The sequence below is a fragment of the Mycetomoellerius zeteki genome, unplaced genomic scaffold (assembly GCF_001594055.1).
Source record: "Mycetomoellerius zeteki isolate Tzet28-1 unplaced genomic scaffold, Tzet1.0 scaffold105, whole genome shotgun sequence".
NCBI lineage: Eukaryota > Metazoa > Arthropoda > Insecta > Hymenoptera > Formicidae > Mycetomoellerius > Mycetomoellerius zeteki.
In genome coordinates, this window is record NW_017255965.1 from 1521391 (window position 1) to 1538741 (window position 17351).

General features: G+C 35.5%; 1 protein-coding gene across 2 annotated transcripts in view; it reads left to right on the plus strand.

Moving 5' to 3' along the window:
• The window catches only part of LOC108721452 (lachesin), a 147856-nt gene extending 134455 nt beyond the window's left edge, over nt 1-13401 (plus strand). For both annotated transcript variants that reach the window (XM_018446005.1, XM_018446012.1), the window contains exons 7-9: nt 4593-4712; nt 4972-5142; nt 12821-13401. In XM_018446005.1, coding sequence (XP_018301507.1) covers nt 4593-4712; nt 4972-5142; nt 12821-13065 — 536 coding nt within the window. In that variant the 3' untranslated portion in view covers nt 13066-13401. The remainder of the gene's footprint in view (nt 1-4592; nt 4713-4971; nt 5143-12820) is intronic.
• The last annotated feature ends 3950 nt before the right edge of the window (nt 13402-17351 follow it).

Below are 17351 nucleotides of genomic sequence, written 5' to 3' on the forward strand. Positions count from 1 at the left end.
GTTAGATTCTCTGCACCCAAACGAGAGAAAATCTTGTCTTTTATGGATCGTAAGTTTCCCATCCATGAGGTGTGAAAGAGACAGAAAAAAGGAGGAGAGAGAGAGAGAGAGATATATATCCGTTTACGCAGTTAAGTCGCTACCCTCAACCTAGAAATACAATAATAGTCTCCCTCACGTTTATAAGTTAACTTTCGATGGTGTTATTGGGTCTTTTTTAAAAGAATTAATATTAATAAAATAAAAAAGAATTAATATCGTCACGATTATTATTTTGAAATTACACGTGTCAACCTGCGTTACAATCAATATAATACGTCGTTCATTCAAATTGCGAAAGATTTAACTTGGGTGATTTTGTTACTTACTGTCCGCAATTACTCATCTGCTTACTGTAATTAATCGTTCGTTTAAAGTTGCGCTCGGTTTCTCTTTGCGTACTGAAGGTAAACTCCTCTAAGTAATTTTTATAATTTGTTAAAATATTGGATTGTAAAGAAAATGCGATGTAGAAGTGAATGAAAAATTAAAAAGTTTTACTATACAATCCAACTCTTTTCTTCGTCGCATTAAACGTTTCTATTTCCTTTATTCCTGTTTAAAAAATAATAGATTTTATTTCACAAACTTAAAAGCAAGCACAGAAAATTTTTTTATAATGAATATAGTATTGCTTTTTAAGTCCAACTTAATTATTGCAGGAATCGATACCGCAATTTATCTAGAGGGCATTTGACGCGATATTGAGAATTGCGCGCTGCATTAAATTATTACACCGCATTAAGTTGTTACACTGCATTAGATTAGACTATGAACGCGACGAATGCAATTTCGCGCCACAGGCATTAAGCGCCTCCAGGTACGCTCGCTGCGCTTAATTAACGGAGGCGGCGAAAGAAATTAGCCTGTGCCGCTTATTTATTTGTAAGTTCGCGATTGTGCTGCACGACCGACTACCTATTTCAGTTCTTCGGTTCAGATCGATCGACTGTCCATTTTGCAGCGCAGGTATCGCATCCGCGAACTTATTTGATTGATGTTCGACAAGCTTATTTTGGCGTCGCTATATTTATCGGCCATACCGCATCGTGAACTTGCACACGTTACCGCATTACATCCAGTTATGCGGTTACTGCATAAACTTGATATAAGATGCCCCATATTCTCGAAAATATTCTTCGCTAAAAATACTCCGCAGTCTGTTGACATAAATTTATTATATCAACGAAAATCTTTAAAAGCATAAATAGATAAAAAAGGAGATTTTTTTCGATAAAATTAATTTTCCTTGGTGTTCTAAAATCAAAATAAAAAAAAATTGATTGTTTATTAAAATTTTGCTAAAGAAATATTAGATTAAAGTTCAGTATACATGGCAATAGTACCTGCGAAGCTATTTAAAATTTTGAATAAAAAATATTATCACAGAAAATTGTATCAATACATATTTACGTACCTACGATAAGCGATTCAATATGATTTTATCACTATTGCGGTCGAACGACTAGTTTATCAATAAACAGCGATGTGCAAAATACTCGGCGACGATTTGCATTCCGCGCAATTGCTTAGCGGCGAAATGTCCGACGTTAAAATGTCGCAACGTATTTACGTTTCGCCGAATTTCGGCCGAATTCGAACCGTGGGCTCGTTCACAATTAAGAGTAATGTCGAGCGATCTCGCTGTTTGTTATCCGGGCAAACGCGTCACCTATCGTCACGTACCGAGCTAAATGTTACACGAAGAATTCCCAGAGCGAGTATTCATCACTATCATACCGTACGTGCGTGAAATCAGTGCCATGAGTTTTTGGACGCGCGCGCGCGCGGTTCGAAAGTTTGTGCGTAAATCCATCGGAAAATCATGTAACGGATTTGCGGGACACGCTTGGCAAATCGGAGCAATTAAAACTCTCTCTCTCTCTCTCTCCTGTTACGGCCAGAAGGGATTCATAAATCAATTCTCGCGATACAACGCGCGGTTATGCTTAGGGGAGAAACCGTGATTCAATTCGGCGCATAATTGTTCGCCCAGAATTGCCGAGAGTCCGCGCGTTCGAATTAACACGCGCCGAAGTGCCTCGTTGTATCGTGTGTTTCGTTTTGATAATTCGTCCCGCACTTTCTGGCTCGTTCATGTTTTACGGCATAACCGATAATGTGCGTCACAATTACCAATTATTCGTAATCACTGCGCAATTATTATTATCACGATCGTATCCGGATTTGCGTTTGACAAAAGCGTTCTCCAATTAATTCGCATGAATTTGATGAATAATTAAAATATCAAAGTTTAACTCCTTGAAGGATTTATCTATCCGTTACAAAACGGTTCAATATTGTATATTTGAAAATGCTAAAAAAAATCGTTACCTTACTTCAAAAGAGACAATCGAAAAAAATTAAGTTAGAAAAGAAAAAAGAACTATCTTTCAATTTAACAGAAAATGATGAAATGACTAATCAAATAATTTCGGCAAAAGAATATACTCTTAGAAACATGATCAAATATCAGTTATTTTCGTTTCACAATCTTTAATAAAAACCACTCTTTTTGAACTGTGACGATTTTGATCTCTTACAAAAATATAATAAATTCAAAATTATTCATCAAAAGTGACATAACTCAATATCACTGATAGTTTATATTTGTATCCCGATCAGCTAAAAGAACTAAATTTAAAATAAAACAAGAAAATTCTCCTTTTACTTATAAAAACGACAAAAATCGAAATGTCACTCTTGTAGAAGATATTATAAATAAAACCTCTTTGAAAACCTTAAGAAACTTTAAAAACGACACAAGTACCCCACACATTGAGGAAAAGAAACGTCTAAAATCACGTTATTGTAAAAGTAGCATCTTGTAGAAAAGAGTTAGTGTACCAAATAAAATGTTTTTTTTTATACTTACAATGTCAAATTTATTCGATTTTTATTCCAGGACGTCGATATGTCTTACGGACCTTACGGTTATTCTACCGCCAAACACTCTGTGTATTCCCCTTTCTCATATAAAAGTGTCGTTTCGATGCTGCTGGGATCTTTGGTGTGCACAAGCGCGGCTCGAGCACATATATTTCCCAAGCGGCGCTCGAGATAAAGAGTCGACCAAAGACCCGCCGAGGAAACGGCCAGTTTATCTCGTGCCATCATCTTAATTTTCTGTTACAACGTACATAATATTGTCACCCAACATTTTGCCCATCGATATCGCTGACGTAATCTTTATTACTAGAGGTACTATCTTGGAAAGCGTTATTTTTTAATGATGGCAATACAGAATCGTTAAAGACTGTATAGCAAACCTCATCATGAATACAGATAATCTATCTATATTTCGTATTTGTATGCAAATGAATATTTTTAAATCGCTACATATATTTCCACGTAAAATACAAAATCTTAATAAAATCAAAATGACATCAAGTAGAAGTTATTTAAAAAAAAATCATGATGTCATTCGATACACTTTTAATGATCTTATGATTTCTTGATGTGACAATGATTGTTACGTCATCTTTAAAAAATTAATTATTATATCTGTCAAAATTATTATCAAATGTACTCACATCATGATTTTTTCTGAAAACTTCTTTATATTATCTTGATTTTATTATGATTTTTTGTATTCTACTTGGATTTCTATAAAATATTATATAAAGATATATATATTGAAGCGACAGTTTAATAATGTACTTTAATCATCGTCTCTATCGTGGTTTAAAATAAATTTCTTAAATACATATACAGGTAAAGTTATTTCGTCAATTCTTTGCATAATTTATTACAACAATCTAAATTCGCTATTAACTTCCAATATGCAGATAATAATACTCAATCTAACACACCTTATTCATCATTATTAAAAAATTATATTTTTTTATCTTGTTTGGTATTATGATATAATCAGCAATTACGTTAATTTGATTAATAGCGACAATAATTTAGATTGTGCCATGTAGAGTGTATACGGTATGTAGAGTTTTTACTAAAGTATGTCGAAAGAGACGTAAGTGAATTCAATGAGTTACAGGGCCTGTTTTCCTGAAGGCAGAATTTCATGTCGGCGGGGTTAAGTAGCCGCTGTAAAACGCACTGTAAGCGCTTTGTGACGACACGGCGTTTGGCCGAGCTTCGGCTGAAAGAAGAAGTGCTCGGCGCGGTCGCCTGTTAAAACGTAAGCAGCTCATGGAAAGCTGCTTACGATACTCGAAATGAAAGGCAGTCATAGCGACGCTGCCATAGAAAATGCATCTTTTCTGCTCGCTCGCTAAATGACAATCTGTCAGCGTATTTCATTAGCGTGAGATGCTCACGTAACTCGCTAATGACGCACTCGCACAAAGGGACCACAATGTAACTGCGAAGTAAGGCGATTGAATTGTGCAAGTGGTACAATGCACCACCACTGTTTCCCTATTCGATCTTCGTTTTGAAACAAATCAGAAAAATATTCTTTGTGGCGTCATGGTCGATGACGTTCAATTAGACAAATTAGTTCGCGGGAAACCGCGCACGCACGGGTGCATCGCCGCTGTTGTGCTGTCGTTAGTCTGAATCGCAACTGATCGAATCATTATGGTTTACAGTTCACCCGATGGTCCAGGTACCGAACCAGCTGGTCGGAGCTCCGATCGGAACTAACGTCACGTTGGTCTGCCATGTGGAAGCGTCACCTAAGGCCATTAATTATTGGACTCGAGAAACTGGTAATAGAACAGTGCAATCAGCGTAGTTCTTGTCATTCAATTTACTTGAAAGACAAATGATTCATCAGTTGTGATTTTGAATTATTTTAAAAGATATTTTTATATATAATTGATAGCATTCACACATTCTGTACGGAGACAGAAAATATTTTTCGTTATCTATAATCAGAAACTATCTTGATTAATAGAAATGATTTATCCAAAGTGTGAAACTTTATGTATTTCTTACTAATTTTATTTTTAAAATACATTTCTGCAGATGAAATGATAATCACCAACAGCAAGTACGCGATGTCCGAGGTGAAGACGTCAGTGTACAGTGTGCAGATGCGACTGGTTATCATGAATCTACAGAAGCACGATCTGGGTGGCTACAAGTGCATCTCGAAAAATTCCATTGGCGACGCTGAGGGGAACATCCGGCTTTACGGTGAGTTTTCGTGGTTAACGCGTCGACAAGGGTAAAAACAGGTCGTAAAGTCTCTCTCTCTACGCGAGTTGGGGCTTCCGGAAAGTCTCGAGAAACTACATCAGACACAAACGACGTCGTACCGTCATAAATTCTCTTACAGAGTTAATGCATTTATTATATATTTTTTGAAAAAATTAGTAGTTAGTCCGAAGATTGCTCAGATATAAATAGGAAGGATATACTGAATTCTGTTACTAAGATAGTTGGAATTTATCAACCTTTAGAAGACGAAAGTCTATTTTTAAAATCTTGCAGCTTTACTTTAGATTAAATTTGTTGTAATTTATTATTTTATTGCATTCTTTGTCTTAAATTTTATAATATGGCTGTTTCAGCACCACTATAGTGATTTTTCCGTCTTATAAGGATTAAAGTATTCGAATATTGGAAACGAAGCTAATCCAATAACATTAAAAGGATACTACAATATCGGAAATTCTATTTACGAAACGTAATTTTTCGAAAGTAGATTGAACTGTACGCGCAATACGTTCACGTCCATTTTAAAATATCACTGAAAGTGAAAACTTTTCTACGGAAACATTGAAACAGCCCTAGATATCAGAGACACGTATTTGATTGCGGAGGACAGTCGTATAGTTGCACGTGCTCCAAGACGGCGAGAAAGTACAGCGTATCACTGCGACATCGCCGTTTCCATTACATGCACGATTTAATACGTCGCAATCTCGCAGGAACGATCGACGGCAACGAGCGTCTCGTATATTACGCAATACGATGGTATATTTCTTGTCACCCGTAACTATACGTCACTGTAAAAATAGCGAACGATTAGCTTTACGTATAGAATTAAAAAACGCACGTCTGTTTGTGCCGGCGCTATTTTCGTTCATTCATCGCGAATATTAAACGGCTAAAGTGTTATGAACCACGTAAATCACTCGTTTGTAAAAGATATAAAATGCTTTATGACTGAAAGTTCAAGATTTTATTGTTTCCATTTTTTTTTTTATTATTTTTTCTTCGTACGTGACTTGGCGTATATTGTATAACAAAGGATGGAAGGACAGTAATAAAATTAAGTTAAAATGAAAATCCCAGGATAGAGAAATATTTTACATGTACTTATATAATATTTCTGACACTAACTCTCGTCGTTTTGGTAATCTCAGGAATTTATCTCGAAGAAACCGCACGGCTGTCACTACAAGTATCGGTATTTGCGAAATTAAGTTTCCTCTCGAGTTTTACTATTTAAGATATCGGAGAGACCGGCGGCCGCGAGACAGATCGGAATTTCCGCAGTTTCTTAGCCACGTCTCCGTCGTAACCGTAAGTTATTTCATGACGCAGATAATACTGTACTCTTCTGATAATATTTATGGAATTCGCTTCTATTGTGTGTCTGCGAAATACCACCACCAACCGCCGGCTATGAAATACCTAAGTCAGTAATCTTCAAAATGTCTTTGCGATATCGGTTAAAACATGATTACAATCCGCACTGTTTCTCCTCGAGAATATCTCCTTTTAACATTCTTAGCGTTTAAACGTTCTACAGTAATAAATTTACACACACATTCTACGCACGTTATGTAACAACGTTATGTAACAAATCACAGAATATATATATCTAAAATTTCTTTTAAAAAACAATAGTAATTAAAAATAAATTATAATGATTTAAAATCATTAAAGATTTGCATTTTCTTAAGAGAAAATAATGTCTAAATTGCACGTGTAGGCGCAATTGTAAAATTTTTCCATTGTCATACAAAGTTTCGTTAATGTTTTTATTTTCTCTTAAAAATTTAAGACAAGTAGCATTAAAAGTAATTTTATTATTTGATAACGAATAAAAAGTACGCATGATTAGAGTTAAAATTTTGGATAGCGCGGTGATATCTCACGTTGTACATGCGACGGATGACTCTACGACCACAATAAGTCTTCATAAGCGGTATCCCATAATTTTCCACTCTGATTGAACGTTACGATCCGTTTACCGCATGTACGTAGACCCCTTTTACTGTCGAAAAACGAATGAAAAAGGGCGCATTTTTCCGTGGCTCGACGACGGTCCTCTCACCGGTGTGTCATCAGCCGTAAATGCGCCCATAACTTCCCGCTTATTTTTCTCGAAGCGCATCCTTATTTTTTCACAGTTTATTTACCGGATTCCGCGTCACATAATTTTCCACTTTATAGCGCGGGAGAAAATTCAGCGAAGCTGCGAATTACCCTGCGTTCCTGGCACGAAATAGCGATCAAGTATAATCAATCCATTTTACACGTTGGAATTTTCTGTAATTTTTTATCACGATACGTACAACGTATTAACGCTTAGGCTAACACAAGTTATGCATGAGGCGGCAAATTTAGAGGGGCGATATTTTTGAAAAAAGTGTCTAAAAAATTGCTAGTTTCTGCCAGATTAAAAAAATTGCCCGTCGAAGACAATAACTAACAGAATATAAAATTTAGATTTTATATAGTGAGGAGGGGGGCAATGACTTAATTGCATAGGGATGGTATGAGTCCGGCTCTAGTTGAATATTAGAATACTAAAGCAAATGTGATTTCAAGTGCAACCTCTGAAATTATTTGACCAGAACAAAGCAGCATTTTCTTGTGATTTCTAAAATAATTCGTTAATTCTTGTAAAATAGAAATAATTTTATTTTCTAGAATAGTGACAATTCAATTTTATAGGAATGTTAAGCAAAATAATATTTTTGCAATATATAGTTCGACGACGTATAGGTACCCGATTCTATAGGTACCGTTATTCTTCACATATGTCGCAGATTATACGTGACAAGAGAAAATTGATATAATATACTTAATAAATGTAACAAATCGATTCATTATACTCACTCCAGCGCTTTTAAATAAACGAAATAGATACTGATCAAATTCCGAGTGACCGTAATAATATTGTAATAAAGCATAGTACGTACTCACAGGATTATTTCTGTTTTTGGCATTAATTTTGCTTATTCACAAAGGACGCGATGTGTAATGCTCATATTCATGTGTTATTCATACGCTTTACTATTTTATGATCTACTTTTATAAATAATTCAGTGCGCGCCTGTAATTTTCACTTTTTAATATTTTTTAAAACATATTGCAATATTTCATACATTTCCTGTTCAAAATGAGGCAGAATGAATAATTTCTTCTTATGAAATTAGCATCTTTATGGAATGTAACTTTTATAATTTGCTTAAAAATTGGCAATAAAAATTATTATATTATCGCGTTATGTCGTGAGTTTCACATCCACATTATCGCAACGAAAATTCTATACGTCGTCGCGCGATTGAAGCTAAATTCCGGGCAAGTTATTGATGAGAAGCGTGCACAAAATTGCAGATTTACATGCAACTGTGCGATCAGCATCTGCATCCCGCGCGCATATCAAAATACCTCAACACAAGTCACAAGAGTATAAAGAAGAGTAAAACAGGCAATAGAATTTACTGCTACTAGAATCTCCTCGAGACATAACAATGTAGCATACAATGGCTGCCAAAAGTTTTCGGCCAACGTACATAATTTTACGATAATTTTTATCAATCTGTTTTTCAATTTTCTAAATTAATAAAATTCTTATTATAATCAAAAACAATTCTATCAAAAATATTCGCTCGTGTATGTAAAAAACAATCGCAAAGAGAATTAAGGCTAAGGAACAGCAATAAATACAGTCTCTTGCTTTAATTTATAAAACTATATACAGTCATTTAAAAAATATGTGTCACACATTACGCAGACCGTTTCGACACACGGTGTCTTTATCAGCTGCAAGGTTTTAATATTAAGTTCTTGTTATAATTAAGAACATATGATACTTGATATTCACTCAAAGAATTATGTAATCTCGTTAAACTAAATGTAAACATTAGGGTTCGCATAAAATTTCTAAAGTCGGGTCTTAAATTAGACATAGTCCTTCCACAATAATCATGCGTTGACTATGTCTATGTTAGCGTTTCAAACAATTAGAGAGAGCGAAGTATTTTTATAATTTGTATAATTTTTCTTTATTCTGCTGGATCCTTCATGTAATTTTTCATTATATTTGTTTTACCATACTGACTAATTTATGTAAACATTGATAATGATCCGATCGTGATCGAAACGTTTGTTTTTCTATTAAAGTTTATAATTATAATATATTTTTAACTTAATGATATAATTGTTTATTTTTCACTTTTAAATTATAACGATTGATTTTTGGCTCGTAGCCCCTTTTTCTTTATTGCGTTTTTTAAGAACATAATATTTTAAATACTAAAATATATTAAGTATACTTATATACTAGATATTTATTTGTAAAGATTCATTATCCGAACAATATAATAAAATTATTCATTGAACCGGAAACTTTTGGCCACCACTGTATATAAAATTCTTCCGTCGCTACTTTTCAATAAAAAGAAATTTACCAGTCCTCAGTCTATCTCTTTATCAAAACACGAATAGAACGGCATAACAAGCTGGACAAAACCGGGCTTGATATCTATGAGTTAACCACCCCGGCGAGGGTGGTTAACTCACAGATATCAAGCCTTCCGAGCGCGCGTGCAATCCTAATGACGGCAATTTTATCGTGCTGTCGTGTAAAGAGCGAGTGTACGCGCGGAGGAAGCGCGCGATGCTATCCCGGCGTGCTCGAACTTCGCGTTGAAGTCACGCGATCAGATAAACTTGAAGGATTAACAGTTAAACCGCCGGTGTAAACGGGGCGCGAAGAGTCAGAGTGAAAAGAGCGTGCGCTGTCTACGCCGTCCGGGGAGGGTGGTTCGGTAGATTTAAGGGCGGCGTGCAGGGCGAGGACCGGTAAGCTATGGAATGTACGAGGACAGTGGCGGCATGTTGGCGCGTCATGTCGAGAGCCGAAAGTCCGCGAAACAATATCCGAGCTTTCCATCCACCTTCCTCGTCCCGTCTGGCCATGCCGTACCGGTTTTTCGTATCCTCTTTTCCGCCGTTCTTCCGGGGATGTTCTTGTCACAGATTGCGCACGGTTGGGATTATGGATTTACCTTGATAAATGAGGACTCGATATCAGAGGCGTAACTCTGGGATGAAGATCGCGTTGCTTTAAATTATAAGTCTGCGGGTTTGATTTCTCCTGAGATATTATTATTATACAGGAGTATCTCTCTTCGATACTTGAAACTCTTATTATATTCCTTGGTACAGTTTAAAGGATGAGTCGTCTATATTAAATGATCGGTATTACTTCCATTGCAAAAATTCGATTACAGATTTTTAATAATTTGAAATATATTAGACGTGCGCAGTCTTTCCAGTTTCAATTAATTACTTCTTCACGGTTTCAACTTATTACAAAAGAAAAACGAAAATAACTATTTTTTCAATAAAAAAAGGATGCACACACAAAAATATTTTAAAAAATTATTGCTAATGTAAGTAATTTTAAAAACTGTTCAAAATTTCTTCGCTCTTGAGTTTCCAATAATGTGTAGTTTCTTCTAAATCAGACGATACGAGTTGGCTGCCGTCAAAAAATCGCTACGAAACAATAGGAAAGATCGTCAGGGCATCACGTCTCTGGTTAAAAGACCGTGAAACAATATCTAATCTGACCGCCAGCCAGCCGTTATCTCTTTTCTTGCTCCCCATCATCCCAGCCCCACGTACTCCTGTGTCTCGTATTAGTTATCGTTTATATCAGCCGACCAGACAAAACGCGCCGTCCGGAATTGGGTGAGCCATCTGTTGCCAGACATGATCGATAAAAGTCTGCCAAGTGTTATCAGTGCTAAACTGCTATTTAGACGGGCTGCCGCACCCTCTCTTCCACTTCTACTTCTTCTTATAGTTCTTCTAACCACCGGCACCGGTCTACCGCAACCTGTCTCTTCGTTCACAGTAGCTGTATATAGGGTGTCGTAGACTTACCGAGATAAATTTTACTCCCGAAGGAATTGTTTGACCGCTGCGGAATCGATTTTCAAATCCCCAAACAAAAAAATCACAGACGAATGTAATTGCGAAAATGTTTTATATATCGCGAAAAAAAAAGTCTCCGCGCATTCAAAATCATGAATTTTCCACGCGGAGGAAAAGGTGAAATTTTTGCGCAGAGAATTTACGTCATATTCGGATTAAATTCATTAGCAATATTGCTGAGTGGAGTTGACCGAGCAAAAGGAAAATTAGGATGGAAACTGCGCCTCGCTACACGGTTTGAGCGCCCCGTAATGAGTAAGTAGCAAAATGGCTAGTAGAGAGCACATCTAATTCAATATCATTGAAACACGATCTTGTCAATTAGCTCTGTGATTTCGGTATTTAGTAGCTTCGTCGAAGCTATATAATCAATATAGGAGTTAGACATTCTAATGTTACACGAATCCGATTACGTTAATATAATTCTGCTCATATATACGAAACAAGACATCTCAACATTTAACATTTAATCAAATTTCATCAGTTATTTCGGCCGATTTGAACCTATTTTGAAGTACTATGTATGTTTTTCTTGTAAAATATAATTTGAGAACCTATTTAGGAAGACTTACTTAATAAAAGCAGTAATTACGAAGTTCTCAATATCTCCTGATTAATATACGAGTAGATAGAATTTAATCATATGAGAATTATGTTAGAGCTATAGTACGTCAAACTAGTATAGGAAATTAACGTCGATTATTTCCTAGAGCAAACCATACCGATTGATCTCCTAACATACGAGAGATAATGGTGTCTCATATCGTTGTATCCCTTCTCCCCTCCCCCGCAACATCATGTTTCCCACTATCACGTATCGACTTGCTCATCATTCGCTCGTTGAATTTCAATGGAACGTGCCACGGATATTAAGTATCGCTGAAAAATACGCGAGAAATGTCAAAGACAAGGATATATTCAGGGGAAGTTCATGTGATAAATATTTAAAAAATATCTCATATCGCATATATCTCACACCTAAAAAAGAATTTCTGAAGATAAAAAGAAAAAAGGAGAGAACCGAGTCAATTCGTTTTCTATCGCGCGCAACAATAGCATTGCACGAAATTCCAAAAAAGGATTCTCACTTCACTTTTATTCACCTCGCGTGTGTCGAATGACATTGAGTGTAAAGACATCGTGCGATACCCTCCATCGAACTTCTACACATGCGGAAAAAAATGATATCTACTCACACCGGATCGCACCGACTACTGGCTGACCACAGTTGAAATAATGTTTCGACGGTCGTGCCTTGAATTCGATAGCGAAGAAACTGCAAGCTTGGCGCTCTCATTGCACGTGCGTAACAGAAGTATCGACAACTCTAACGTTCTTCACATCGACTCGACAACTTGTAAAAGATCGCGTTTAATCCTCGCTTTTATTTAACTCTTTTTGTCTCTTTTTCTAAGTACAGCAATTTGTTCAAAATAGACTTAAAAACAAAAATGAGAGAGATAAAGAGAGATTTAGAAAATAGAGTTTAAGTTTTGAACTTTTTAAATAATTGGAAGAATTTCTAGAATACAATATATTCTAAATTAATACACAGATTAGCTAAAAAAAAAATAGTTCTTCTCTTTTTCCGAAAAATTTAATTTTTCGAGTTGTGTCATTTTTGAAGTAAGGGAACTGTTATCCAGAAAAATATTGATTAAACTCTTCCCTTCTTATTATCTTTCAGACATGGAGCTACCTAAACATTCCAAAAAGGGCAGCGACCGGCGATCAGAGGATGACGCGAGCGACTCGATTGGCGATCGCGATCACAGATTGAACCACGCGCATCAAGGATCCCTGAGGGAAACAGGATCGACTCTGGAACCAGCCTTCGACGAGGACAACAATTCAGCGTCGAGAGACAACTCGCCGCCGGCGACGATCGGCATCGTCCTGATCATGCTGCACCACTTGGTCGCTTCGACGTAAGATAGACGTAACCTATTTGCCCTTAAACGCAAACTACGTTTACCACGAGCTCGATTCGCTAACCTAAGGAAACTCCGAGATAGCGGCAGAGTAGCTCCGTCGCCTCGCGTTCTCGGCAATCCACGACATTATTGTCAAATCTCATCGATAACATGTCAACCCTGACGGAAAATTAATCAATGTTTTAAACGGAAGCGATTACTGTACTGAATGATACACATTCGTAAATATAACAAGGCTCACTAAACCGTTAAACAAAATTCTTCTGCAGAAATCGGAAGGTAAATTGACACGGACATCTCGACTATTATTTTAATCCTTTGCGTGATAACGTTTTATGGGTCCAATTTCTTTTAAATGAAAACACAATTATGTTTTCATTATTTTATTTGCGACAAATGACAGATTAAAATTACATATGTATGGATTCGGAATCTCTATCAACGTCAACTCTACGCGGTAATTAAATATTGCCGGTTCATTATATAATATGATTTCGGTGATGAAAAAAAGCGCATTTCATGAAATTTAAATATGATATGTGAGAACGAATGTTAATAATAATGTTCACATTCACATAGAAATAACGGAAACTTGGGAAGCTCAAAAAGCACCGAATTAATGAACAACATGTTAAATTAAGTAATACAACGCGTATCACGTGAACGGAGCAAGCCGACTACTAACGCACGACAATGCAATATGGATGACTCTTTTATATTTAAAGGAGACATTTTTAGTAAAGTGTCAATTTTGCTGTTTTACTTATCTTCGCATGTTATTTATGTATAAGATATACTGTGAAGTTTGTTATATTCTACTCTTTTATGGCAGCATATAATTTACAATTAAATAACGGAAAATAGAACTCGTTCCTCTTCACGTAAAATTATAATTTATCGATTATTATGAATATCATTGTAACTTATTTGTAACTCATTAGTAAATTAATCTTACACCTCAAAATAATTGATGATCAAAAATATATCCCAAAAAAATTGTTTCCATTATTATTTGTATTATTGAAGACCGACATTATTTGGATTACAAAAACCGCGATTTCTTTTATATACAAGCCAGACGAAACGTTAACGGCAGACTGAAGATCGTGAAATTTTGTTCGCGTCGTCATCGCAAGTTACGGTTACTGCGATTATCCGTCTACAGATTAACGAGGTATCTCGTTAACTAGCCGCGTCTCCGCACCAACAGTGACATAATTATTAAATCGCCATTTTTTTTAACTCGCGTTCGAAATGTCAGATCATGGGCGAAGCGGTTGCATACGAAATTCATTACACAAATGTCGTTCACGTCGAGTGGTCACCGATACTGGAGAGGAAGCGCTCCCGAGAATGACTGCTGTGAGAAATCGCGTGTGTTTAATTAACGCATGAATTTCCATCGAGCAAATTTCACATTAGACGCGATCGAGTGGAACGAACTGCCACGCCGTAAGCATCAGCGCCGATTTTACACGATCGAAAAGCGTAGTAGTATTGGGCCTTCCGTTTGTGTACGTGAATTCGCAATGCGTACACCTCGTATCCCCAAGAAATACGATTTTGTATCACGTACACTCCTCGAATCTCTAAACAGGCACTAGGCGAAGGAACATTCTTGAGAAATTTTACATTGCATTAGTCAACGTTCACTATTTCAACCGCTTTAAGGATATATGAGATGTATAGGTGTTCACAATTTTAACCACTCTAAGGATGTATCGGATATATATTTGCAGGTGTCTTTGTTAGTCACCAAAGTGACTGGAATTGGACATTTATACTTTTCGTATAAAAATAAACATTATTTTCACAAATACAACGTAGAAAAATCTGTAATTTTTTTCATAATTTTTCATTTCTTTTAAAAATACATGTAATATATCCTTAAAGATGCCGAGACACTTTTTTTATTATTAAAAAAATCATTATCCTTTATACTTTGTCATTATCCTTTATACTTTATGCAGCTATATTAGTTATATTCGATATCTTTCTATGGAAAAAACATTAGCGTGTATGACGAGGCGGTAATTGAAATTTTTCTCATTAACATATTCACGTGCGAACAATTGGACGGAAATATTTTCATCGGTAATTTCGTTATTAAATTTCTATGTCAATCGAGCCGTATGACAGAGACGTTTCTCTTTTCGACATCTCGACATTACTCAGACAACTACGTCGTTTTTAATTTCTTCAACATGCAACACGGACGTTTCGTGTAGTTTTATTCTCGGTTTATATTCTGTTCTAAAAAATTATATAACGTACTATTACGTTTAAATCAGTCGAGAATATTCTATTAAGCACGAGAAGACTTTCTATTTCTATGCCATGAAAAGAATTTCGCAAGAAGTCGGTGAAAAAACACTGGTACATGCTTTGAGCAAAAAGTAGGGAATAGAATTTTCTAGATAAAACGATGCTTTGTAAATAACTAATTGCCGAACTGCCTGATCATTAGAATTCAAATCTTGGATTATAATAGCTGTTCGATTAATATCACGAGAATCTTCGCATATCAATAAATGGGAGTGCGAAATAATAATAAATAAAATTACTATCATCTTATCGATGTTAAAAGCAAATATTGTTGAAAATGATCTCATTTTTTGCAAAAATTACTAACTATTTGTATAAAAACAAACTTTTACAGGAAAAATCATGCTTCCATTTTTTTTCGAGCTAAATTTTTCATGTCTCATATTAATGTTAGAATTCATTTATAGATAATATTTATGCGGTTCACATACATCTATGCAGATTTTCGGGAAATTTGCGGTTCGCCGAAAATGCGACGGCTCGGTAAACGATTTTTTATACGTAATTTCGGCCCAGTTACAATGAGGCGCGCAGACGAAAATGAAAGTGAGAGATAATTACTCGTTCCGATTAGGAAAACGTGCCAAATGTTCGCCTTCATTATTTTTTCTTTATTTTAGGAAATTTATCATGTTATTTAAAACGGCTCATTATAAATATCGGTATTTCAAGGGTCCACATCGCTTTTCTCCCTCTAAGTCTAATCTTAGATATCCATGTTGTTACCTCCATTCAGGCGGCTTTTCTATAAATGGCACCAAGTGTCGATTGTGCTCCTTTTGAGTTGGCGACATTTACGGAGTAAATCTCTGACGTCTTGGAAATGTTCATATGCGAAAACAACTAAGCGACGAAAGAATGATCAATCCATCTTTTTGTATAAATGTATATATATTTTCGAATTAACATTTATTAATCCGATATTATTAATAGTTAAGTCTCAAGTCCTGTAATCCTGATTTATTGAGTAGATTAAGAGATCCTATAACTTTACTGTAAATTACAGCACAAAAAGCTATTACATTTCCTAGGGAGAACTTTAGAATCTTATTTCTCAGTTTTGACATAAAGGCACTCAGGTCCTTTTACATAAAAGTCGTCCATTTAATGGGACAATGAATAACGTCGGTAGACAAAGGATATGATGCTTTACAACGACAACACTTTTACTACCGCTCATTGTCGACGGCGTTGTCAATTACGTTATCCGACAGTCACGTTGTGGAATGGACGATTAACGCGTATGGAGGTTAAATATTTTATACTTGTGAAATACGAAGAATAGCGTACGGTTTGTCAATACGAACACCGTTTTCACAAAGGTATAATACCGTATAACAAAATAAAATAGTTCTTTTCTGGTCCCTTCTTCACGTGACATTAAATTAAATATTGTACATCATTACACATAATTCAATAATAAATATGATTATGAAAAGTTTGCAGTGTCATTATAATATAATCACACTAATAATTTGTTTTGTTCTACTGACACGTTTCGTAGACATGTTCTCTTCTTTCCTACTATAAATTCATCGCGATCGCGGTGACATATTCCACATGACAATGATAAAATATTAATAAATTCACACAGAATTAATCACGCGATATCATTAAATAATTCATAAAAAGGCTAGTATCCGTAAAATTATTGTAAATCGATTGTAAATTTAGCTAATTCACATTGCACTTGAATTTGGTTTACTTAACTTATTTATAATATATTCGTATATTTCCGTGTTAAATCATAATGAATATAAATGAATTATAAGTTCATGAATCTGATTGTTTTGTTATCAAAGCTTGAAGAGCTAATTTCTGTACAGCTATCGATCGTCATGGTACAAGTTAGAGGAGTATTGCGATGTCGTGACATCGGAAACAATATTAGTATAATCATACTATCCTGATCGTCGATAGATTTCGTATTTAATGTCACGTGAAAATGGGTCAAAGCGT